This window comes from Podarcis cretensis (genome assembly GCF_951804945.1).
Source record: "Podarcis cretensis genome assembly, chromosome: 7".
Lineage (NCBI taxonomy): Eukaryota > Metazoa > Chordata > Lepidosauria > Squamata > Lacertidae > Podarcis > Podarcis cretensis.
In genome coordinates, this window is record NC_137176.1 from 5,936,035 (window position 1) to 5,962,658 (window position 26,624).

The 26,624-nt window shown below is 45.8% G+C and overlaps 2 protein-coding genes across 3 annotated transcripts in view; one reads left to right on the forward strand and one right to left on the reverse strand.

The window, feature by feature from the left end:
* The window catches only part of LOC307220043 (protein diaphanous homolog 1-like), a 509,109-nt gene that overhangs the window by 36,415 nt on the left and 446,070 nt on the right, over positions 1-26,624 (forward strand). The gene's annotated exons all lie outside the window — the stretch shown is intronic.
* The window catches only part of ARAP3 (ArfGAP with RhoGAP domain, ankyrin repeat and PH domain 3), a 46,379-nt gene that overhangs the window by 15,621 nt on the left and 4,134 nt on the right, over positions 1-26,624 (reverse strand). For both annotated transcript variants that reach the window (XM_079983454.1, XM_079983453.1), the window contains exons 2-19: positions 24,245-25,324; positions 23,230-23,285; positions 22,533-22,603; positions 21,483-21,559; positions 20,451-20,702; positions 19,519-19,588; positions 19,020-19,140; positions 17,439-17,626; positions 16,890-16,996; positions 15,626-15,825; positions 14,705-14,790; positions 11,902-12,084; positions 11,502-11,655; positions 10,564-10,695; positions 10,325-10,478; positions 1,987-2,089; positions 1,271-1,469; positions 984-1,047 (exon numbers count right to left, since the gene is read on the reverse strand). In XM_079983454.1, coding sequence (XP_079839580.1) covers positions 984-1,047; positions 1,271-1,469; positions 1,987-2,089; positions 10,325-10,478; positions 10,564-10,695; positions 11,502-11,655; positions 11,902-12,084; positions 14,705-14,790; positions 15,626-15,825; positions 16,890-16,996; positions 17,439-17,626; positions 19,020-19,140; positions 19,519-19,588; positions 20,451-20,702; positions 21,483-21,559; positions 22,533-22,603; positions 23,230-23,285; positions 24,245-25,281 — 3,254 coding nt within the window. In that variant the 5' untranslated portion in view covers positions 25,282-25,324. The remainder of the gene's footprint in view (positions 1-983; positions 1,048-1,270; positions 1,470-1,986; positions 2,090-10,324; positions 10,479-10,563; positions 10,696-11,501; positions 11,656-11,901; positions 12,085-14,704; positions 14,791-15,625; positions 15,826-16,889; positions 16,997-17,438; positions 17,627-19,019; positions 19,141-19,518; positions 19,589-20,450; positions 20,703-21,482; positions 21,560-22,532; positions 22,604-23,229; positions 23,286-24,244; positions 25,325-26,624) is intronic.

Here is a 26,624-nt window from a genome sequence, read left to right on the forward strand (position 1 = left end):
TTCCAGGCACAGGTCATGCAGTTTAATGCTCCATGTCTGAGCATGGTGGGGTTTTTTTTTGGGGGGGGGGGGCTGAGCTTTCCTTGCAAAAACCCGCTCTTTAAAGCTGACTCGGAGTGGACGTCAATTTGAGTTTTCTGCAGATTGCCGTTTGTTCCAATTCAGCTTTAAAGAGTGGTTTTTCACAGGGAAACTTCTATGAAAAAAAAGGGGGGGCACTTGGACATGGAACTTTAAAGTGCAGGCCATGCCTGGACAGTGCAGAGGAAAAGTAAGTTTGGGAAAGCCATCAGGCAATACGAGAGACCACAGGCCTTCTACCTGACCTTATGAAAGTGTTTGAGCCACTCAGTGCTCAGGTGTAGCTTGAGCTGGACTGGAACTACTGCTGGATCAGCAGCGACTGGCAGCTATCTCCATTTTGTAGGAGTGGTGGATTTGTAGCAAGAGCAGGAGGAAGATGAAAGTGAGGAGTCATAGCTCAGGGCCTGCTTCTTCCCCAAGAAGTGTCATGTCATCACTTACTGGCGACACCAGTTACTGGTGACATTTGCTCCCGAACCAGTAGTTTTGCAAGCTATCTTCCTCCTCATTGGCTCTGAAACAGGAGCCAAGCAAGGTGGGCAAAACCAAGGCAGATTGATAACTCTGGTTTGTCTTGCTGCTGTCAGCTCTTCTAATCACTCTGTAACACTGGAAGGTCTACCTGCAGATATGATAACAACCCCTGAGGATGGGTTGAAGGGAGAAGGGCACACTCTGCATCTAGAATGCAGCCAGTTGGCTTTCTCCACCAGGAAGCTGCTGAAGGGGAAGAGAAGGTTGCAGACTGACTCTGCTTTTCAAGGCAGGCTCAACTCCTAGCATGCTCTTTTCTTGTTTCTGTCAGCCAGTCCCTGCTGCTGCTAACCACATTTTCCCAAGGAAAGCTGGGTTTTGCTCTGTTGAATTATCTGAGGGCCCTTCCTCCTCACACATCTCACCGCCCCATCTCCACCAGGATCAGCATCTCTTTCTTCTCTGGATCATCAGCAAGAGGAACAACACCTACAAGGGGGAAAAAAGCAGTGCATAGGGAAATCAGAGAAGAGCTCCGTGCAGAAGGGTGCAGCCCTATGCCTTCAGCTAAGCCTGAATGAGGCTTCCATGCCAGAAAAACTACTACTAATAAAAGCAATAAGTTTATAACATTCAAAGGCTAGTGTTGGCATCTAGGCTGCTCTGAAAGTTGGGGACTGATCTCTCGTTTCTTAGGGCAGGGTCTACTCACTGAGCTCCTGAAGCTGCCGCAGGTTGATGCTGTCCTCAGCTGCCCCCTCTTCTCCTGGGCAGATGAAGAGATGAGATTTCTGGAGGATGAAGAAACCTTGCAGCCACTGATTGGGATTCAACATTGACTTGTAGCAGAGTCTGCCCACCTTCTGGAACTCGTAGCCCAGCAGGCAGTGGCAGCTGAGAGGGGTGAACCACTGCAAAGGAATAAGAAAGCAGACTTGGAGAGGCAAGCCAAAAGGATAATGCACAGGCCCTGTAAAGGTTGGTCAGAGCATGCAAGCTGGATATTGGCCCATCAACCTCCTGTTTGAGGACAGGAATGGTATAAGGTCAGGTCAGAAGGATACAGCCTCACTGGAAGACACATGGGGCACAGGGCTGTGTGCAGATGAGTCTGGCATGAAACCAGAGTAGAGGAATCTACCGCATAGCAATTGTTCCTTTGTTCAATGACATGCTTTATGCTTTTAAAACTGTGTGAGACACTTCAGGACTCCTAAGTGCCAAGTGACTAATATTGAAATAAAGAATGACAACAACAGCAACAACAACAATAAAGGGGATCACATACTGGACCTGGGCTTAGAGTGTCCTAATGAAGGATAGTTTGACTGGCTGTGTTAGCATAAGGTGGTGCCTGTGCTTCGGAGGTGCATGAATAATCCAGTGTTTTGACACTTTTCATGGGATGCTACTGCTCCACACCATTACCTTGCCAAGGGCACTGGCCCAGGACTGCAAACTGTCTGGCCCATCAGTCCCCAGCTGCTGCACTCGCTCGCTGCTCAGATACAGTTCCAGTGTGAAGTGGAACCTGTTTGAAGCAAATGATAGGGTCATGGAGAATGGCTGTCTGGGGAAGCAATTCCTCCACTTTTACTCAGAGCCAGAACAGGCAAGACATGAGGCCATAAAGCATGGGATAGCTTAGAGCAGGAAGCTCTTAATATCTCAGAATCGTGGGTCATGGGTTCGAGCCCCATGTTGGGCAAAAGATTCCTGCATTGTAGGGAGTTGGACTAGATGACCCTCGTGGTCCCTTCCAGCTCTACAGTTCTATAATTCTGTGCTAAAATAGAGATGTCTTAGTGCTTTCGCCTCTGGTCATTTCCCCAACACAAATTCTTCCCCAGCCTCACAGAACTGCTAGTGGGGATGCACTGGACTCTCCTTCGCTGGAGGTTTTTGAGCAGATGTTGGATGGCCATCTGTCATGCTTGCTTTAGCTGAGATTCCTCTCTTGCAGGGGGGTTGGAGTAGATGACCCTCAAGTTCCCTTCCAACTTTACAATTCTATGATTCTCCCCAGCAAGGAAAATAGCAGTTTTGAGGACAATTTAGATTGGGAAAACGGTGCAGACAGAAGTTTGAACTCCTGTCCCAGAGCATCGTGGCCTCAATTCCATTTAGGAACTTTTTAAAGGAATAAAACAGAAATTTTGAGAAATGAAGTCCTGGATCTCCTCCATCTTGCAGGAGGTTAGTGCTCGGCCACACCTCGGACATGCCTCACATGAGAAAGAGTCACAGGCTGCTCACACAAGGAGGAAACTGGTGTGATTCGAGACTTCCGGTCGGCGCCAGCGTTTAATGGCGGTCCGAGCCTCGAGCTCCGAGGCAGGACTGCTTCGCTAGTTCGGGTCTTACCCGCTACAGCGAGCGGGGGACCCCTAAAATCACAGGCGCGGAGCCTGTGAACAAAGGAGATTCGGTGGGCACCTTTTGCGCCCCCCGGCACTGTGAAGGAGCCTTTTTAAAGGCTTCTGAGCGGCATCGGGGTAAGCGCGGTGCTGAGAGTCGTCACCCAGCTAGCGGAGTGAAACCGCGTCGCCATGAACAGAGAGCGCCGATTCCTTCCTGTAACTGGAAATTGACTACAACACCCGTGAGTAAGATTGGAAATTGACGGGACACTAAAATAAGAAATTTGGCTGAAAACGGGAAAGGCATAAATTAAGGAAGTCTGCCTCCCCGGAGCTGCAGGAGAAACAAAGCAACGAAAAACCAAGCTGCATTTGAAGGGAACTTTTCTTTTTTTTTAAGCTGTCAAACTGACATCGGACTAAATTTCCCCCCCCGACAGGCAGGAGAAGGGGGGAAGGGATTGGGACATTGTTAACCTGCCGGAAAATTACTGGGAAAATAAGACCTTCCACTGTCAAACCCCCCCAGGACGGGCTGCCCAAACAAGACACCGGGATATGAACTGTCAAACTTTTTAAAGTGGGGGCTTGTTTGTAACAAAGTTACTGGACCTTAGATTTACCCTGTTGCATTTTGGCTACATAGAAGACAGAGACTTTACGGTTTAGACATTGGAAATTATTGGCTACTGTTATACTTTCTTGCTTCTTTGTTTTTTCTTTCCTTGCCATTTGGATACAATTGAATGCTCCCTCTAGAGGGTCTTAAGTGAAATTGTTGCATTTGGAAAAGTAACAGTGGGATTTTCCACTTGGAAGCTAACTCTGTGAAAACGACCTTGAGGATATGAGTGGCCCTACAGAAGAGATAGTAACAAGGCAGAAAGCAAAACAATCCCAGAAGAAAAGGGGCTCCATATCAGGAACTGCACCAGCTGCACAGGAAAAAACAGCAGCTTCTATGGATCCTATGACACAGGCACTCCTTAAAATAAATCAATCTCTGGAAGCACTGACAAAGCTATCGACAGAGAACTCCAAAAAATTAACAGAGTTGACAACAAGACTAGATGTTAATACAGCCAGTGTAAAGTCTAACACAGATTTTATAAATAGATTAATCCAGGAGAGCTCTGAAACACGAAAGATTGCAGAAAGTGCAAAAACTACGGCTGAAGAGACAAGGGAAAAGTTTGGGCCTATTATTAAAAAAGTGAATGAGCATGATGCAGCCCTCTCTTTACTGGAACTTCAGAGGAAAGAGAAGAATTTAAAACTTAGATTGGTTCCTGAAGGGGAAGGGGACAACCTTGTGGAATTCCTTACAGAGAACTTTGTAGCTTTTTGGCAAGAGGAATGGGAGGAAGATGATGAATTTGAGATAACAACAGCCTTTCGGCTGGGCAGGAGGCAGGACAAGAAACCAAGGGATTGTCTAATTACACTGAGATCAAAAGAAGAAAGAGATAAAATATTGAACTTGCATTATCAAAAGGCACTGGTGATCCAAAACTGTCAAATACAGATTTTTAAGGACATTCCCAAATACATTTTAGAGGTGAGAACTTACTATAAAAGCCTAGCAGATCTGTTGAAGAAAAACACCATACCATTCAGATGGGAGTTCCCACAAGGACTGTCCTTTAACTTCAAAGGAAGAAAGATCAAAATAAAAACAATTCAGGACAAAGAACAATTTCTGGAGAGATACCTGGAGGATTTGCAGAAAGGAACTGCAGAGGAGAAAGAACCACCTGATATAGCAAATCTATCATTTGGACTTTTACCACCACCATCGGAGGAAGAACAGAAGCTTGGAGCAGTTGGAGGAACAGCTACTTAAATACAAAATGTCTCTGCAACTTCTTAGTTGGAACTGTAATGGCTTGAACCTTCCTCGGAAAAGACAAGTTTTTCACATTTTGAAGAGAGAACAATTAGATATAATATGTTTACAAGAAACCCATATTGCCAGGATACACAGGAAATTATTGATAAATAAGAGACTTGGTCAAGAATTTATCTCATCAGACAAAGTGAAGAAAAGAGGTGTGGTGATCTATGCAAAGGAAAAATTGGCTCCAAAATTGATATTTAAAGATGAACAAGGAAGATACCTGGCAATTGAAATACAAATTCAAGGAGAAAAGATTTTGATTGTTGGAGTATATGCCCCAAATGAGGGGAAGGCCGAATTCTTTAAGAAGTTGCATGAGACACTAGTTGACTTTATAGACTACAAAATCGTAATGATGGGAGATATGAATGGAGTTGTCTCAACAAACATGGATAAAGCACAGAGACAAGTGATCTCAAAAGAAGGGAGACTACCAAAGATCTTTTTTGAAATGACTGAAACTATGGACTTGATTGATATTTGGAGAACAAGGAATCCTCTAGAGAGAGAGGGAACTTTCTTCTCTGAGGCAAAAATGACATGGACAAGAATAGACCAAATTTGGATTTCTAGCAGTCTGGCGTCAAGAACAAAAAAAGTAGAAATATGCCCAAAAACTTGCTCCGACCATAATGCGGTGAAGATGGAGATGAAACTAACAACAACTGGATCCTTTAGATGGAGAATGAATGACACCCTATTTAAGGATGAAGAGATTCACAAGAAGGCCCTTAAAACATTAAAAGATTATTTTGAGATTAACAGGAAAACAGATGTGGAGAAAAGAATAATTTGGGACGCAAGCAAAGCCGTGATGCGAGGTTTCCTAATCCAACAGAATTCTATAAAGAGGAAGCAACAAAATGAGAGGAAGGAAAAAATCTTAGAAAAAATAAAAGAAGGAGAGAAGAAATTGAGGTCTAAACCAAAGTCCCATGAGATTTTGAGAGAAATAAAGTTTTATCAGATGCAGTACATGGAGCTCATGAACCAACAAATAGAATGGAAGATAAAGCAAATGAGACAAAGAACTTTTGAATCAGCGGATAAATGTGGGAAACTTCTGTCATGGCAATTGAAAAAAAGGCAGAAAATGAACACTGTAACAAGTCTAGAAATGGATGGAAAAATTATCCACAAACCTAATGAGATAAACAATTGTTTTCAAAGTTTTTTTAAGAAATTGTATGCACAAGGGCCAATTAATGAACAAGAAATAGAAGAATTCATCAGAAAATACGGCCTACCAAAAATTCCAGAACAAAGTAAAAGGATCTTAAATGAGGAAATAACAGAACAAGAAATAGAGGGTGCCATCCAAAAAACGAAATTGGGAAAATCACCAGGACCAGACGGCCTGACGGCTAAATATTACAAAATGCTGAAAGAATGGTTGATACAACCATTGAAGGAAGTTTGCAATGAAATTCTGAAGGGGAAAAAGGCACCTGAATCGTGGAAAGAGGCTTTCATCTCACTTATACCGAAGACAGAAACTGAGAAGAACCAGGTTAGAAACTACCGCCCTATATCTTTACTCAATGTGGATTACAAAATCTTTGCAGACATTTTGGCAAAAAGATTGAAAAGAGTGTTGATAGAGGAGATTCATAAGGACCAAACAGGCTTTCTCCCAGGGAGATATATGTCAGACAATGTGAGGAACATTATAGACATTTTGGAGTTGCTAGATGTTGACATTAACAGGAAAGCAGTCTTGATTTTTGTGGACGCGGAGAAAGCCTTTGACAATATCTGTTGGACTTTTATGAAAAAGAATCTCCAAGGGATGGGGGTAGGTCAAGGTTTTGAAAACGGTATAGGTGCAATATATTCCCAACAAAAGGCCAAGTTAATTGTAAACAATGTGGTAACAGAAGAAATACCCATAGAAAAAGGTACACGGCAGGGATGCCCAATATCCCCTTTGCTTTTTATATCAGTCCTGGAGGTTTTGTTAAACATGATTAGAAAGGACCAGTTGGTTAAAGGAGTTCAGGTTAGACATTACAAGTTAAGAGCAGGTTAGACATTACAAGTTAAGAGCATTTGCAGATGATCTAGTATTGACCTTGCAACAGCCAGACACTAGTACTAAAAGAGTATTAGAACTAATTGAAATATTTGGTTGAGTAGCAGGTTTTAAATTGAACAAACAAAAAACGAAAGTGTTGGAAAAAAATTTAACAATGGAAGAAAGAGAGAGTTTCCAGTATGAAACAGGCTTGGAAATAACAAAAACGGTAAAATACCTGGGGTTAAACTTAACATCCAAGAATGAGAACCTATTTAAGGATAATTATGAAAAAAGTTGGGCAGAGGTAAAGAAGGATCTGGAAATATGGTCAAGGTTGAAACTTTCCTTGTTAGGCCGAATTGCTACTATTAAGATGAATGTATTGCCTAGAATGCTGTTTTTATTCCAGACGTTGCAGATTTTGGACAAGATGGACTGTTTCAAGAAGTGGCAGAAAGACATATCAAAATTTGTCTGGCAGGGCAAAAAGCCCAGAATTAAATTTAAGATTTTAACTGATGCAAAGGATAGAGGGGGGTTTGCCCTGCCGGACTTAAGACTTTATTATGAATCGGCAGCTTTCTGCTGGTTGAAACACTGGCTACTTCTAGAGAACACTGACATTTTGGATCTGGAAGGGTACGACAATAGCTTTGGTTGGCATGCATACTTATGGTATGACAAGGTAAAGGTGTATAAAAGTTTTAAAAACCATATTGTAAGGAAAGCATTGTATAATGTTTGGACTAGATATAAAGATCTGCTGGAAAGTAAAACCCCCAGGTGGGTGTCACCAATGGAAGCAAGGGAAGTAAAAAAGCTTAATATGGACTCTAAATGGCCAAAATATCATGAGATTCTAGAATATGATGGTGAAAGGGTGAAACTTCAGAGTTATGAGAAACTAAAGCCTAAGGTTCGAGATTGGTTGCATTACCATCAGATAAATGAGACATTTAAACAGGACAGGAAAGTAGGATTTCAGAAAGAGAAGTCAAAACTAGAAACAGAACTGTTGGAACCCAATACTAAGAACTTATCAAAAATGTATAACTTGCTGCTGAAATGGAATACACAGGATGAAACGGTGAAATCAGCAATGATTAAATGGGCACAGGATATTGGTCATGATATTATGTTTGCTGACTGGGAACAGTTATGGACCACCGGTATCAAATTTACTGCATGTAATGCCTTAAAAGAAAATATTATGAAAATGATCTATCGGTGGTACATGACCCCAGTCAAGCTTGCAAAAATTTACCATTTGCCTAATAATAAGTGTTGGAAATGTAATGAGACTGAGGGTACTTTCTACCACCTTTGGTGGACCTGCCCAAAGGTTAAAGCCTTCTGGGAAATGATCTATAATGAAATTAAGAAGGTCCTTAAGTGGACTTTTCCTAAGAAACCAGAGGCTTTCCTCTTGGGCATGGTGGGCCAAGTGGTGTTAAGGAAGGATAGGATTTTCTTTATGTATGCCACTACAGCAGCAAGAATTCTACTGGCAAAGTATTGGAAGACGCAAGAACTACCTACTCTGGAAGAATGGCAAACAAAGGTGATTGACTTTATGGGACTGGCCGAGATGACGGGCAGAATCCGTGACCAGGGGAAAGAGACAGTGGAAGAGGACTGGAAGAAATTTAAAATATATCTTAAAAATAATTGTAAAATTGAGGAATACTAAGATGTCAGGGGGTAAGAGGTAAAGAATTGCAGCAGTAATCAAAAAAACTAAAGGAATCTTGATGAAAGGGAATTAAGACAATGGGCTTAAGGGTTGCTAAAGAACTATTAAACAAGGATGCAGGGATGGGGAGGTATGGGGAAGTCAAAAGAAAGAAGGGTATGAAATGATGAGTTTGAAGTTATATTGTTCTATATTGTTTTTATTATCTGTTTGAAAAACGAATAAAAATTATTAAAAAAAAAGAAAAGAAACTGGTGTGATTCTGCCTTCCTCAGACTCCGAGGGCCAGTTCCCAGCAGTGGTTCCTTCTCATTCACCTCACAGAACAAGTGGTGACGGAACTGGACCAAGGCCAGCCAAAGAGCACAGCCAGGTTTTTGGTTTTTTTTGGGGGGGGGAGGGAACAGCAGAAGAGGCACTGCCAACCTTTGTAAGGCTTCAGATATTTGCTGAAGCAACTTCATCCCAGAAGAGGTGAGTGACAGGGATGTCCAGCAGAGCTCATGTGGGGCTGTCCTGCCAAAGCCCTGCCAAGCTACAGTCCTCTAAATCTGACTTTCCTTGACTTGTCCTCGCTTTCTGTTATTTTATGTGACCTTACCAGATGGGTCTTTATGCGATGTAACTTTTCTTAAATAAACCACTCTGCTCCCGCTTTCCCTGCAAACTCCTAGCCCCAGTAAAACAAGATATCATGCAGGTGTACTGCTTTTTGACATTTCTTTCCCATGATCTCACTTGAAAACATTGGGTTAGACACCAATATTTCTTTCATATTTAAAAAAGAGATACCAACTGTTGCCATGTTTAAAATGCCCCCTTCCGCATTCTCTGCAATGAATAGTTAAGTCTATTTAAGGGAGTGGTGTGTGTTTTTTTAGTAACCCTCTCCGGTGTATTTTCTTCAGTAAGGTGGTTACATTAGGTGCTTTTTAACTTCTACAGGAGTCTATGTGAGGGGTAGGTTTAAATGGTTCCAATGCTGTACGAAAGTTGTACATGGTTTCCTCTGACATATGGAGTAATTATTTGGCCATATACATCTGAGACATGAATGATAGTAACTCACTTCGTTGTGGTTACTGCAAGAGCAGCAAAGCACTGTGAAAACCAACAGTAGCACACAGGGTCGTCTTAAGCATATCCAGCGCCGTGGTGCAAAGATCCCTCTGGCGCCCCCCCCCCCGCAACTCCAAAACAAGGGAGAGGGGGGTGGAAAATATCCTCTGCCTCCCCCACCGCCCCGATCCCCAGCGTGGTGGCAGTGATCAAGTAGGAAAACGTGCTGGTGGACATGCTCTCCAGTGTCGGGCTGCCCAAGAAGGCAGCCCCAGAAGGCTGCGTGCTGCCTTTCGCCAGGAAGCAGTAGGAGAACAACAACCGGGAGCAGGGCCGTCTTTGCAGATGCAGAGTCTCTGCGGGGATCGCTCTCCTCCTGCGGAGGCATGGGAAGGAAGTTGCACGTCTGCCAGCCATATAGTTGGCGGGGCGCAGCTGGCGGGCATGCAGGGAAAGGGGAGTCTGCCGGCAAAGTCACACAGCTCCCCCACTTGCTAGGGCACCCCTGAGAGGCCAGCGCCCTGGCGCAACGCACAACTAAGACCAATGGGAAAGACGGCTCTGGTAGCAGATGAATGACAAGAAGTAGCATGAAACATCCGGTGGCTGCCAGGGAGAGCAACTGTGTGGCATCACCACTAGCAACACACAGATGTGACCTGACTTCTGTCATGATTCATTTTAGGGATAGCTTTTAGATGGAAGAGGACAAGAGCTGAATATGTCATATTCTCACATACCTTTCTGAGGAGATAGGACTAACCAGCCCATCTGTTCTGTTCACACCCAGTGAAATCACATCAGCCATTTCTATCTTCCCCACGGGCTCGGAGCTCCTGTCAGTCTCATAGAAGAGGAAAAACTTCTCCAGTGAGCACCAGACTCTCTGAAAGTCTACAAGAGAGAGAGAGAGCGTTGGCCAAAGGCCTTACTCCATTTGACCCACAGGTTGTGGGGCCTACCCTTTCCTCACACTTACCCTCTCTGCTCTTCTTGGTGGCAGCCATTTTTGTCACAACTGGGGCCTTGTACAAGTAGCCTTGGTGTACCACAGGTTGTGTAATCTCATTGTAGACTCCTTCTGAGCTCAATTCCTCCACACTGACATTGCCTATCAAATGCACAAAATTCATTTGTGTATCCTGTTTGAGGAATGCCCATACATTGTCACCGAACACACATCTACAGAATATTCTGTGAAGGAGGCAGGCAAGCAGGAAGTGCAAAGATTACATTCTGTAGAACTGAGTGGAAATTCAATAGCTGACAAACGTGAAATCTTCTGTACAAATAATTTCATTTAAAAATAATAGCTTGTCTTTGCTCAAAACCAGCTTTCATACTCCTATAGTTTGCTTCAAATTCCAGGGAGTAGTTTTGGAAAAGGAAACTGATGTTTTTGTAAAAGGTTGTGATGTAAAATTAAACACACTTACTGGACTTTTTATGAGCTGATATCGGGAAACAAGTACATAGCAACAAAATTTAGGAGTGTCCGCTGGGAAAGATGTGATGTGATTACAGTGGTGCCTCGCAAGACGAAATTAATCCGTTCCGCGAGTCTCTTCGTCTTGCGGTTTTTTCGTCTTGCGAAGCACAGCTATTAGCGGCTTAGCGGCTTAGCGCTATTAGCGGTTTAGTGGCTATTAGAGGCTTAGCAGCTTAGCGGCTTAGAAAAAGGGAAAAAAAGGGGAAAAAAGGGGAAAAACTCGCAAGAACTCGCAAGACGTTTCGTCTTGCAAAGCAAGCCCATAGGGAAATTCGTCTTGCGAAGCACCTCAAAAGACGGAAAACTCTTTCGTCTAGCGAGTTTTTCGTCTTGCGAGGCATTCGTCTTGCGGGGCACCACTGTAAATGGATAAAATGCTTATCCTCTTGCATAAACACACACACACACACAGACATGTCTGAGGTTACCTGGGCAATTGCCTTGTTGGTCCTGCCCATTGTTGCCCCAGGGCTTGGCTTTAGAAACGAACCCGCAACCTCCTGCCTCAGTTTCCTTGGTGGTTGCAAAGAACTGCAACATTTTCTTCAGAAGTCCAGGCCCAGCCACAGCCACACACAGAGCCTGAGAAAATAAAAGCAGTGGAGCCACTCAAGGTAGCCGACTTGCTACAGCAGCTTCAGATGCTGCAGTCTGAATCTCTGGGAAAGGCAGCTCAACAGCCCTCCGGATAACAGCAAAGGCTTCCCACCTCCTGCCTGTGTGGGCAGTGCACTGAAATTCGCATGTGGGAATTGCAGCCCCTTCATAGCTCCTTCGTATCCTCAGGATGGGTTTCCAAATGCATAACAACTTACATCATGGCCTTACCTGCAAAATATTTTCCTGACTGCTGTACTGTGGGTGTGGCATGCGGTAGCGCCCATAGCGGTACTTGCGAGTGATGAATTCTCGCCTCTGCTCAGCACTGGCCTCGGGGTGCAAGGCCTCAGAAGGTGGGAGGTGCGCTGCCCAAAACCTGTTCACTTGCTCGTTCCCCAGCATGATGAATAGCTTTAAGAAAGAGAGTTGGGGTGAGGTCGGAGCGAAACAATATAAACTCAAAGTTTTTGCAGATGACCTAGTTTTGACCCTGCAGGAGCCAGAATCTAGTACGAAAAGAGTACTACAATTGATCCAAGACTTTGGTCGGGTGGCGGGATTTAAACTAAACAAACAGAAAACCAAGGTATTGGGAAAAAATTTGACAGATACAGAGTCAGAACGGTTTCAGAGAAAGACAGAATTAAATGTGGTTAAAAAAGTAAAGTACCTAGGGGTAAATATAACAGCAAAAAATCTGAGTCTATTTAAGGATAATTATGAAAAATGTTGGTCAGAAATTAAGAGAGACTTAGATAGTTGGACAAAATTGAAACTTTCTTTGTTAGGCCGAATTGCTGCTATTAAGATGAATGTATTGCCAAAAGTGTTGTTTTTGTTTCAAACACTACAGATTGTGGACAAGACGGAGTGCTTCCGGAAGTGGCAGAGAGATATCTCTAAGTTTGTCTGGCAGGGCAAAAAGCCCAGAATTAAGTTTAAGATATTAACCGACGCGAAAGAGAGAGGGGGCTTTGCCCTGCCGGACTTAAAGTTGTATTATGAGGCCGCAGCTTTCTGCTGGCTAAAAGATTGGCTACTTCTCGAAGACACTGATGTATTGGATTTGGAAGGTTTTAACAATGCTTTTGGTTGGCATGCATACTTATGGTATGATAAGGTTAAAATCAATAAGGCCTTTAAAAACCATATTGTCAGAAAAGCAGTGTTCAATGTCTGGACAAAATATAAAGACTTATTGGAAAACAAAACTCCAAGGTGGCTATCACCTCTGGAAGCTAAGGCCCAAAAAAGACCCAATATGGAGGCCAAATGGCCAAAATATTGGGAAATTTTAGAAAAAGATGGAGACAATTGGAAATTGCAGAGTTTGGAGAAAATGAAGGATAAAGTGCGAGACTGGTTACACTACGCTCAGATTAAAGAAGTTTTCAAAAATGACAAAAAGTTAGGGTTCCAGGTGGAGAAATCGAAATTGGAATCAGAACTGCTAGAACCTAAGACGAAGGTACTTTCAAGAATGTATAACTTGCTGTTAAAATGGAACACACAAGATGAAATGGTTAAATCGGCTATGATAAAGTGGGCACAGGACATTGGGTATAATATCATGTTCGAGGACTGGGAAAGGTTGTGGACCACTGGGTTGAACTTCACTGCATGTAATGCTTTGAAGGAAAATGTAATGAAAATGATATATAGATGGTACATGACCCCAGCTAAACTTGCCAAAATATACCATTTGTCTGATAACAAATGCTGGAAATGTAAAGGGAAAGAAGGAACATTCTTTCACCTCTGGTGGACGTGCCCTAGAGTGAAGGGCCTTCTGGGAAATGATATATAATGAGTTGAAAAAGGTATTTAAGTATACTTTCCCCAAGAAACCAGAGGCCTTTCTCCTGGGTATTGTCGGCCAGAGGGTGATAAAGAAGGACAGAACTTTTTTCCTGTATGCAACAACAGCAGCAAGGATACTCATCGCCAAGCACTGGAAAACTCGAGATCTACCCACACTGGAAGAATGGCAGATGCAACTGATAGACTATATGGAATTGGCTGAGATGACCGGCAGAATCCGAGACCTGGGAGAGGGTTGAAGAAGACTGGAAGAAATTTAGGATTTATTTACAAAAATACTGTAATTTGGTTGAATGTTAAGAAGGATGCCAGACCATAAATAATTGAGCACCACTAAATTAGACGTAATCTGGATGATAAGTGAGATTGAGGAAAATATAAACCTTTTGGAGAATTATTAGACTAAATTAAATGAACGAGACTTAAGAATGTAAACAAGATGATAAATTGCTGGAAAAAGTTTACAATGATGTAAGTGGGAGCGGGAGACGTGAGGGAGTCCAAAGAAGCTTTGAAAATATGTTATGATACATGTCATATTGTTTATTATTTTTGCATTTTGTATTTAAAAAATCTCAATAAATATTTATAAAAAAAAGAAAAAAAAGAAAGAGAGTTGGGGTGACATTCAGCTTGGAGGAAGAGCACGCTCCAGATCCCCAGAAGGGGTCAAAGAAGAAGAGCACCATAAGCTAGTCAAGAATCTCAAGTTAATACTAGACCCATCAATCCTTCCTTTCCACAACTGTGCTCTGCATTTCTATAGATCTAGTCCCTTCTAGATCTGTAGATCCCTACTAGCGGGTGGTGCTGTGGGTTAAACCACTGAGCCTAGGACTTGCCGATCAGAAGGTCGGCGGTTTGAATCCCCACAACGGGGTGAGCTCCCATTGCTTGGTCCCTCCTCCTGCCAACCTAGAAGTTCAAAAGCATGTCAAAGTGCAAGTAGATAAATAGGTACCACTCCGGTGGGAAGGTAAACAGTGTTTCCGTGCGCTGCTCTGGTTCGCCAGAAGTGCCTTAGTCATGTTGGCCACATGACCCAGAAGCTGTACGCTGGCTCCCTCAGCCAATAAAGCGAGATGAGCGCCGCAACCCCAGAGTCGTCCGTGACTGGACCTAATGGTCAGGGGTCCTTTTACCCTTTACCTAGTCCCTACCATTATTAATTTTTTTCCAGTTTCTGGCCCCTCAAGGAAAGGCTTAGTACCTGAACCATCTCATTGCTCCAGATGCTTGTGTCCAGCTTTAGACTCTGCACCTTTGAAATGCTGGAGCCCAGGCTCCGGTGTTGACCTGTGGAAGCAGGGAGGCTATAAAAGCATAAACTTCATATGACACACATGAGATGCAGCTGCAGGTGGCCCAGAGGGCCAGTCTCATATCCAGGCCCAAAGTAGCCGCATCTGCATGAGAGGCCATGAGAGCAGCTCTTGAGCTCCAGCCTCATGCAGAGCTGCTCATTAACTCCAGTATAAAGCACTTAAAATGGGGACACGGGTGGCGCTGTGGGTTAAACCACAGAGCCTAGGACTTGCCAATCAGAAGGTCGGCGGTTCGAATCCCCGCGATGGGGTGAGCTCCTGTTGTTCAGTCCCAGCTCCTGCCAACCTAGCAGTTCAAAAGCACGTCAAAGTGCAAGTAGATGAATAGGTACCGCTCCGTCAGGAAGGTAAACAGCGTTTCCGTGTGCAGCTCTGGTTCACCAGAAGCGGCTTAGTCATGCTGGCCACATGACCTGGAAGCTGTACGCCGGCTCCCTTGGCCAGTAAAGTGAGATGAGCACCGCAACCCCAGAGTCGGTCACGACTGGACCTAATGGTCAGGGGTCCCTTTACCTTTACCTAAAGCACTTAAAACTCGATTGAGTGGGTGATTAGACGCTGCTCTGGCCTCAGGCATACTGTCAGAGACACTAAATCTGTTGTAGCTTAGGTTGTGGGACTCACATTTTGGTACTGCTTCCAGTTCCAGAATGCCTAGTCTTGGCCTGCCACCAAAGGTATGGAGCGGCCTTCTCCTCCATCTCTCCTCCTGCATATCCTCATATAACGAAGACATCCTCATCCACTCTCTCATCCACACCATCTTGCAGATGGGAAGGTGCACAACAACACACAGATGCACTTGCCTGCACACTGCTTGCAGATCACCACACACAAGTTGACGGACGCCCAGTCAGGGCTCAAGGTGCGACAATCGGCACAGAACCTGTTGGCTTTGTTAGACCAGATCTTCTCAGCCACCTCATAGTCATAGAGTGTCTCAGCAATGGAGTTCTGCAGGGCCTCCATCCACTCCCTCTTCTCTCGCTCAGACTCTGCTCCAAAACTAAGGGAACACAGATCTAACACTGCAGGTTCTGTCTTCCCAGAAAACACCCTGCAATGCCACAAATATTCTGCTTGCAACACCCAGAGCCCAAATGGGCTGCTGCTTCTTCTCCAGACACAGCCAAGGATGACATTAAATAAACTGCAGTCCCTCTGCAGTTTCTATCAAACCCTCCCCATGTCCTGAGAGAACAATACCCTGCCCTTTTCAGATACCTGAGCAGGTGGGGGTGCTGGCATCAGGTTTGGGGGAGCTCTTGGACACAGGATTGCCTACCTTCCATCATGCCTCCATCTCCAGCCACCACAAAAATTTCCAGGGCTCTGATGGAGGGAGTGAAGCATGATGGAGCTGGTACTCTACACCTTCCAGGCAGGGAACTTTGCAGCAAGCTCATTTTCCAGGAAAGAGTAAAGTAGCAATGCCCTCATGCTCCTTGGAGCACAAGAAAGCTGCTACTTTTATCCTTCCTTGCTTGCTTTCAGTGGAAACCTTTGTGTTTGCCCTGAGGCCCCTGCCAAGAGGGCTTCTGAAACAAGTTCCTACTTCCTAGAGGGCTATGCACTTGAAGGAAGTGAGGCAGGAAACCTCCCTCGCTGGGAAGCCCATGAGGCTGGCTGCTGTGCTCCTTCCAGGTGTCACAAGGAAGGAAAGCTCTCCCAGATGCCCTAGCAATGTTGTCTATAGGGCAAGTTGCCATTTTCTCATGCGTGGAGCACCTAGCAGCGGTGGAGCAAGACTTCCTTGTGCTCCAATGGCTAAGAAGAGTGGAAGAGTCATTGCTCAATGCCTTGTGGTGCTACAGGGCTCTCTGGGGACCATCTTCCATTTCTCAATGGAAGGTATACATGGAGGAGGCAGTGGGGTGCACAGCTCTCTTGCACTCTTCTTTGTTCTGCTACTGCCAGGCACCTCTATGTAGAAATGAGAGACTGGCTCAGCTTCTAGGATCAGCAGTAGGTCTTGTGGGCTCAGCCTTGCCAGTGCTTAATGCTGGTTCTACCCAGCATGCAATTCTTCAGCATGTGGATGCCCCACTTTGTAACACCAATGTGTCTTACCTGAAGATTTTGAATGGGGTGATGAGCTCAAAGGTGCGGCCTTTGGCTTCTCGGATAGTGGCGCCATGCATCTCAATGAGGCAGATGGCGACGCCCATTTTAAAGAACTGTGGGTGAAATTGGTACAATAATAATCAGACTTCAGCTTATAGCCACAGTGATGTTCCCATTACAGATTTACAGCTCTATCCCCGACAAAAGCAAAAGCCATAAAAAGTAGCCAAAACATGTTTCCTTCCATTTCTTTTGTTTAGAAATGCTGACTGCTAACTTGTTCTTCCAACAGATTTAAATCTTCAGTTAAATCCTCAGTGCTGACATCATTCCAATCCCATTATCAGACACAATACTATTTATTCTACTAATGGAGAGGCAAGGGTCCTTCTTCTTCCAAGTCCAAGGGCAGAAAAAACATAGAGGGGCCCCAAGTTGCTCCTCCAAACTCCTAAGTAAGGCACAGAACCAAAAAATCTGTTTCAAAAGTATTTGGGGAGGTTCAGAAAGTTATCTAGACTGCGCTTCTGACTGCTGAAAGGCTCTGGTGCTCACCTGTTCACTTTTGTATAACCACATCTCAGCCAGGACAAGCACCACATATAGCTTGGATTTGTAGCCTTTGAGCTCCAGGTGCCCAGATTTTTGGAGATGAGTGGTGCCACTGAGGCACGGCCGGGGACACAGCAGCCGCTGCTCAGCCACTCTCTGCTGCAAGGCGCTACACCACTCATTCCGCTGAGCTGCAAGGGCAATTGCCAAAGGCCAGAGTAAAGTTTCAGTAGGAACTGACACACACAGCACGAACAACAACAACAACAATTTCTACCTGCCCATCTGGCTGGGTTTTCCCAGTCACTCTGGGCAGCTTTCAACAGAACATTAAGAACAGAATAAAACTTCAAACATTAAAAACTTCCCTAAACAGGGCTGCCTTCAGATGTCTCCTAAAAGTCTGATAGTTGTTTCTTTCTTTGACAACTGATGGGAGGGCGTTCCACAGGGCGGGTGCCACTGCTGAGAAGGCCCTTTGCCTGGTTCCCTGTAACCTCACTTCTCGCAGGGAGGGAACTGCCAGAAGGCCCTCAGTGCTGGACCTCAGTGTCTGGACTGAATGATGGGGGTGGAGATGCTCCTTCAGGTATACTAGGCCAAAGCTGTTTAGGGCTTTAAAGGTCAGCAACAACACTTTGAATTGTGCTTGGAAATGTACTGGGAGCCAATGTAGGTCTTTAAGGACCGGTGTTAAATGGTCTCAGCAGCCATTCCCAGTCACCAGTCTGGCTGCCGCATTCTGGATTAGTTGTACATTCCGGGTCACCTTCAAAGGTAGCCCCACGTAGAGCGCATTGCAGTAATCCAAGAGGGAGATAACTAGAGCATGCACCACTCTGGCAAGACAGTCTGCGGGCAGGAAGGGTCTCAGCCTGTGTATCAGATGGAGCTGGTAGACAGCTGCCCCGGACACAGAATTGACCTGCACCTCCATGGACAGCTGTGAGTCCAAAATGACTCCCAGGCTGCACACCTGGTCCTTCAGGGGCCCAGTTATCCCATTCAGGACCAGGGAGTCCCCCACACCTGCCTGCCCCCTGTCCCCCAAAAGCAATACTTCTGTCTTGTCAGGATTCAACCTCAATCTGTTAGCCACCATCCATCCTCCAACCGCCTCCAGGCACTCACACAGGACCTTCACTGCCTTCACTGGTTCCGATTTGAAAGAGAGGTAGAGCTGGGTATCATCCGCATACTGATGAACACTCAGCCCAAACCCCCTGATGATCTCTCCCAGAGGCTACATGTAGATATTAAAAAGCATGGGGGAGAGGACGGAACCCTGAGGCACCCCACAAGTGAGAGCCAGGGGTCTGAACGAATGAATCATGGAAAGCATCCAACCTCTGCTTAAAAACCTCCAAGGAACTAGAGTCTCCACCTCCTGAGGGAGTCCCTTCCATTGTCAGACAGCTCTTGCTAGAGCTACAGGCCGCTCTCCTTCTCTCAACCAAGTCAAGTGAAAAGGGCAAATTGTGGGCAGTGAACAGGATCACAAGAGTGTGTGTGTGTACGAATATTTGAAACATAAAAATAAGAAAGCGGGTGCTCTCTGCTGGGGTTCAGGATGGGATTTCTCACCCTCACTTTCAGCTCTGAAGACAAAGATCCTGTGTTTCGTGACAACTTGGAATTTGTTGTCCTTGGTGGAGCGCACCACATCAATGACAGAGAGGGGAACCAAACCTTTAGGATACGGCTCCTGCAAGAGACAAAGGGAGCTCAGTGTTGTCATTTCCCCAATCTAGTTATATCTTATGCAGATCTGGTTTTTCCTCCCCAGCCAGAAGGCAAAAAAACAAAACAAACCAGCTTGGCAACCGGGCTCTTGAAAATAAACAGATGGGTCAAAGGCTCTTGCATGGGATGTTGGGGCCCTAAATGGATGGTTGTCTCACAATGACCCCTCCCACAGCCATGTCTCCTCCACATGCACAGAAAGGGCCCACCCTTCCTCAACTGAGCCAGGACCTCCCATTGTCTTCTCCCTTCGGTCTCCCACTCGGGTCTCCCTGAGCACCCCCCCCCCCACCAAATGTGCAGCATTTAGCAGCCAGAGTTTCTCTTCTTCTGGTCCCACCTTTTCATTGTTGAAATACATGAGACTTTTCCCGTCAAATCTGACAAAGCGTCGCTGGAAGACATAGTTCCTGATGGGAATAAAAGGAAAGCCGGCTGAGTCCAGAGCCCTTTATCAGGGGCACCTCTCTGCACTGATAGAGCTTAAGAAAGGCCTGACTCTGGTACCAGCAGGGCTCAGTCCTAGAACTGATTTTAAGACTTATTGCAAAAAGGTTTCAGCTCTCGAGCAGAAAGCCTCTCAGCTAAGGCTGAGGAGTAAAGGCTGTTTAATGGACTAATCGTATGCCTTTCAGCTGTTCAATAAATGTGCTTATTATCAAAACTTCAATATATGTGCCTTTCATAGATAATCTGAACACCTAAAGCCATGCTGCTTGGAAACACATGTGACCCCCCCCCCCGGGTCATCTTCAACTGGGGGCAATTTGGAGCAAAGAATCCGAGAAAGAGTAAGAACAACAACAACAACAAAAGCCTCAAATACCCCAAAACATGTTATGTTCCTAATTGGCACTTCATTAAAATTTGCCCTTGATGATTAATACACCAAAGACTTAAGTCAATCTGTTTACTGATTAAATACTCTGCATATGTGCAGAGTGCATTTCTTTCACAGAGTGATGCAGCCTACTCTCACACATCAGGGCTTAGAGATCCTGCCCTTCACTTCTGGGTGTGTATAAATCTCAGCATTTCTTCTTCTTGTCCAGGACCTTACTCTTTACCAAAACAGAACTATCAGTTTTCCGGCAGAGATGTAATTATTGTTTTTGTGTTTGTAGTTACTTCAGCTTGCGTGATTTCTGATGCTTAAATTGTGTGCACTGCTCTAGGCAGTTTATTGGGAAAGAGGCAAATAAATGACTGCAAGTAAGCAAAGAGCCTGTTTCCACACAGGTTTTAACTTGGCGCATTTCCCTTGCCACTTACCCCTGTGGAGACAGCTTGTCCAGCCAGCCGTTGAGCACAGTGACCGAGCGCTCTGACAGCGAGGTATAGCTGGCATAGGGGGAGATGGTTAGGTCCTCTGAAGTCTCATCAGGATACAGGTGGTCAGAGAGTCTGAATGGGGAGCCTTTGGCCCACAGAGCCTCCACTGAAGAGTATCCCTCCGTCTCATTCTGGGCAATGTGGACTGGCTGCATGGACTGGCTCTTTTCTTCTATCTTGGTGTTTCTGCTCCTGAAAGAAAGACGTTAGACCTGTTTCTTGTAGCATGGAAAGCCCTTCAGCTATAGAACCAATTCAGTTCTCTCCCACAGCAGCTGGTAGCAAGAAAGGCAATCCTGTTCCTTTCAAAATGCCCTTTAGAGGAGCAATGAAGACAGAAGATCAGGAAACAGGAACACCAGCCCCTGCCGGTCCAATTCCTCTGTCCTGCTCTCCTCATTGAAATTGACAAGCAGAGGGGGAGTTAGAGTACAGTTAGGGCTTATGCACACTTCCTTTGGTCCCACTGCTTCCCCCTGGGGAAAACCATTTATTAGCGCTCAACTGGAGCAAATGGAAATCAGATTTTCTGCAGATTGCCATTTGTTCTGATTCAAAGGTAAAGAGCAAGTTTTCCCTGGGAAAGGAGTGGGGCAAGGGGAAAACCACTCAGACCCGTACCTAGAAAGTGCAGGTCAAGCAAAAAACTGCCCAGATCCTTGCTTTCTATGCACAGGACAAGCGGAAGTGTGGACAAGCCCTGCGTGATGGCCGATCCTGTGAGTCCCTCTCTGCTTCACGTGAAAGACAGGCAACCACTAGTAGTGCTGAACCAGATCATACCTGGTGGAAGCCCATGCCCGTAGTTACTCTGCACTGTCTAGTTTGGTGAACTTCTTTGCAGACTGCACCAATGAGATGCCATCTTCTGAGATATTTCCCAGTGTGTCCCTGCCCCCCTTTCAGCTTATTTTTAACACTGGTAAAAAAGAGTTGAGAAGTAGGGAGAGAATAGTAGCTAAAACCACTTACACGGGCCTTTCTTCTCCCTGGTTTGGTGCACATTCTGGCAACTCTTCGTATTCCTGCCACTCAAGGGATCCTGCAGCCTGGAAGAAGATTCTCATAGAATGTTTAGGAGACAAAGGTAGTTCTTGTTTCCTTTCCTTTTCTTTGCCTGCTGAAAGACAAGCTCCAGAACTCTATGCCCTGTGTACAAGTTGATGCACACCAAGCTGCCAGGTTGGATCAGATCAAAAGATCAATCTAACCTAGTTTTAAGTTTCCAGCAGTGGCTACCCAGACGCCTTGAGAAAGCTCACAATCAGGGCAGGAAGGTATTGGCCACCTTTGGCTGTATGTCGGGAGTGCTAAGCTGTGCCTCCAGCTATGCTAGACCTTATGTGCTTTTGGACATAAGCTCCATTATTACAGAACTTTGGGAGCCTCCAGAGGATCTCCTTCCAAGGGAAACCAAATCCCGGTTAAGTGCTGTGTGCCTGGGGCATCTCATTGCTCAGAAAAGTGGGGGTGAACATAGAAAGTGGGGTGCCATGCTAGGCCTCTGGCATCCCCCTAACCACTTCTGAGGTGTAGTGAGCAGCTGCTTCGATCATGGCTGATGTTGTTGTGCTTGTTATTAATCATCTTCTAAGCCACCTTCTCAAGGCAATTTACACGTAGGATAATTAAAAACAGTTCAAAACAAAGCAGCAAATACACTTTAAACAAAACTAAAACCTTGCAGCCCATTTATCCAGCTGAGATAACCTGTTGGAACAAAAATGTCTTCAACTGCTTTCTCGAAAGTGCAGCTCATGGGTGCCTGTTGCATCACAACAGGAATGCTGTTCCACAGGACAGAGGCAGCCACACTAAAAACCCCGCTTCGAGTTACTGTGGAGTGGGCTTCTGAGATCTCTGGAACTTGCAGGAGAAACTCTCCTGTGATCTACTGGGTGTGTAAGGGATAAGGTGGACTCTTGAATTAGCAGAACTGAGCCTGAGCAGGAATCAATGCAAAGCATTCTCATTGGCTTTCACACTCCTTGCCCCTTACTCCATATTTGCATATCTCCTCACCTGCTCCTGGGCAGGCCACCATTGCCCAAACATGCTCTCGCAGTAGGGACTGATGGACTCCTCAACAGGTCCTGTGGGGAAACAAAAGCTGAAATGTCAGAAGGGCTGAAGTGGCAGCAAGAAAAGCCCTCACTGGTCTCTTGGCTCTCAAGAGGGCCAAAACAGATGAGATGCAGGAGATTTTCTGGATCCCACATGTTTGTTTCTACCTGGGTGGAATCTACACACACATTAAAAAACGTGAAAATGCTTTTTTAAAAAACGCTTTGCAGCTGTATAGCTGAGTCCCCTGAATAAAAAGGGCCCTTCCCCCAATCTTAATCCACCCTCCAACTGCTATTTGTCTCACAGTGCAAAACACACACATGTAGCAGCTTTGACAATGGGGATTTACATTCTTCCTTCTTCACCGCTGCTGTTCCAAACAAATTCAGAGCCCCTTGTGTCTTGTCTGTTCTGGGCCTTGTGTTTAGCATTTCTCAGGTGGGCTCTGAACTCCTAGGCTCCTGTGCCCATGAAGGGTAAACACAGCCAGTTCCCCTAGGAAGTGTACATAGACTCATGACTTTAGGAGTCATAAACCAACATTTACTCTCACAGTGTCCATCCCCTTTATTGGCGCCTATGTTTGATGTGGTTCTAGCTCTTCCCATGTAGCAATAGCTAAGTGGACAAAGGATGCTGTTGTCGCTCTCACCTGATCTGTTATCAAGTCCCTGTGGAGGATGATCCAGGCAGAGCTGTCCCAAGGACCTGCAAGAATGGAGCAGAGATATAAATCCAGGAGGCCCTCGGTGCTGGACCTCTGTGTCCAGACAGAACGATGGGGGTGGAGAATCTCCTTCAGGTATACTGGGCCGAGGCCATTTAGGGCTTTCAAGGTCAGCACCAACACTTTGGCTCCCAGTATGTTTCCGAGCACAATTTAATGTAGGTCTTTCAGGACCGGGGTTATATGTTCTTGGCAGCCATTCCCAGTCACCAGTCTAGCTGCTACATTCTGGATTTGTCATGGTCACTGTTAAGTTTGACCTCTTTCTCATTTTATGTATTAACTTTAGACTTTGCCTGGAACTAGCTGACAGTGTAGTAGGGTTTCATTTTAGATTTTTAGGAGTGAAGCTCTCCTCAAGAGTCAGCACCACTGAACCAGGCCTGGCAACCACATTCATGAGAAGTGTGAAGCCCTGCAATGTGAACTTGCAAGTAAACCCCTAAAACTTTAAAACTCACTGCACCTCTTAAAGGATTCATTTGTAACAACCCTACCTGACCCTGATCCCTAGAGCTGCCCTGGCATGTCTCAAACTGACTGCGGAGCAAAAGGTCAGTGTTTTTGTTTTCAGGATGCGAAATATCCTAGGTTCCATGCCATCCTATCACCCAAGATGAGGGCTATATGGGACCAGCTTCCGTTGGCATACTAGGTAGTGCAATTGTGGGACGCTGTTCCTCAGGAATGCACAAATGCATTCTCAGAGCCATGAAAAGGCCTTTGTTCCAGCCCACATACGCCCTAGCCTTGTGCATCACTTAAGGCAGGCTGGCTGGCTGCAAGGTCCAACAGGGATCCAGTCATCAACTCCAAAGGACTGGGGTGTAGAAGTAATTATCTGCAACTTCCACAACCAAATGACCCCATTCCTATTTTACCTGAGGCCTTTCTGTTGGTTTCCTGAAAGAGCACTGCTAGGAAAGGCATAGATACTCACTTGGCATTCTCCACGGTCACAGTCCCATTTTGCTTGACCAGGTCAGAAGGCTGACTCCTCACAGCTTCCTTCGCCTCCATGCTTTTCACTGGCGGGAGCACAGTGACATCTGACACAGACTCTTTCTGCTCTTCTGGGGAGGCTGACTTGGTGAGGGCAGAAGGAAGCAGCAAGGGCTCTTTCTGCACTTGGCCGGCAGTTGACCTCGACTCCGTTGGACTGACGGTGTCCTCAGGCTGGCTCTTGAAGGTGGATGAGGAGGTGAGTTCATGCACACACCTGACCTCCCCACTCATGCCACTCTTAGGAGCAAAACACTGCAGAGCATATTCCAAGTGGCCCTCCCTTGGTCTACTCTGAGGTGGCAGGGTGACCCCTTGGACTTTGTCTCCTGGCCCTGCCTGGTGCTTTGGACTGAACTCAAGCCTCTCAGCATCCGTGGTACTTTCCCCTGGATCAAATCCCTCCAGAATAATAAACGTTCTTAGAGGTTCTTCAGAGCAAGACGTGGGATTGCAGACAGGCGCAGGTGTTTGTGCCAATGAGACTTTCTCTGGCTTGGCTGCTTGATGTGCACGAGGAAACAACGTCCTGGGTTTGGGCACTGGCTTGGTCACAGGAGGCGTCGGTTCCTTGTTCAACCGCGGATGCTGACTGTTGTCTTCAGAGTCAAGATCAACCCCTAGGCTGGGAATAGTTTCCACCAAGATGTCTTTCTTTGTGCCCACTTCATTCTTCTCTGCCACCTTAGTCCCATCCAGGGAATCTACACACTTGCCAGATCTGTAACGAGCATCTCCTGCCATGTGCCCACTTCTGTTCCTCACAAGCAGTCGAGTTTGTTGCACTAAATTCAGGATCCTTTTGCGGTGCCCAGTAGCGGTGATGCCAAGCTTCTGCAGGTCCTCCTTACTGAGAGAGATCACATCTTTCACGGAGCCATATCCATGTTTCTTGAAGGTATCCCAGTATCTCTCCAGATGGATGAGGGCCAGCCAGTCTGCAATGTCAGAGTCCACAGAGCACTGGTGGTGCATGTCCCCTTGGCAAGGAAGGAGAGAGCTTTTTTCAGCCTACCACCTGAGGGAAAGGGGAAAAAAGCAATTAAAAACCTGGCACAGGAAGGCAGCAGAACATCTCTCCTGGAACTGGGAGGAATGGAGAAGAGCTAAGTGTATGGGAATCCTTGGCTTGCCTCATGCACCCCCCACCCTTGTGTCCAATTTGTGCAGATAAAAAGGCTCAGGAGTTCATATACCTTGAGAATAATTCAGCAGCATAAAATTGTCCTTCCTGTAGCCTGGCTTTCTTGGTGCTCATACCTTTCATGCTAAAAGTTCGCGTAGACAAAAGTTCCCAGAGAACAGCAATGGTCTCACATGGAACCCCCTCCCCCACTTTCTCAGGAAGATGGGGCCGACAGACTTCTGTCACACAAAACTTGGCTCTGCACAGAGTCCTGACATTGGGCTGATATGCAGTCTCTGTAGGTCCTGAGAAATCAGCCCTTGCTTGCTCTTGTGCTGTCTCTGTGAGAGTGCCGGCAGAGCATTCAGAGCCCTGTCCTCTGTGCAGGAAGATGCAGGCCCATCCCAGAGTGAAACAACTGGATTGTGGCTGGAGTGAGATTCTGCCGGGGTGACCAATATGGGGAGGGGTTTGTGACTGGAAAGGCACTGCTGTAATCTGCCTGACTGCTGGCTGAGGGCATGAGAGAGGTCACCAAACTGTGAGTCACACACAGCAAGGACCTCCTTCACACAGCCCGTCTGCCAGCAACTAAGACAGCATCCAGCCTGCTAGGCAGACTCAGGATGGGAGGGTCCACCCCCCACTGTTTTGCAGAAGCCCTTCCTGCTATCAGCTCAGAAATCTCTCTGGTTTCTGCAAATAGATGGAGACCAATGACTTTCCTTTGCGCATGCTGGTCTTTACAAAAATTCAGTCTAAATCCGGAACTGGCAAGTCTCACTCCTGGGCAATCCGCACTCCTGATTAATCATCGTTCTTGCAAAATGAATTAAAATAATATATTTCTTACTTATTTACCTGACTCCCACGTCTTGTGTTCATTTGATTTCCCTTAGTTGTTTAATTCAGTTTCACATTATGGTGCTATGTAGAAGGTGGAATATGGGATCTTTGCCATGGCTTATTCTGGAAGGGCAGATGTCTCAGACCACAAGATGCAGATCCTAACCAAATGTTACATGCAAAGGGGTGCAACGAAAGCACAACAGCTGCTTTTCCCTAGGAGGGAAGCTGTAGGAAGAGAAGATTTGGAATGGAGAAGTGGCAGAAGCAGTGGGGGGGGATGCCTAGTTCTCCACTCACATTTTTTTCTGTACAAAACCATCCCCAGCTGCTCCCCCTGGGTCCC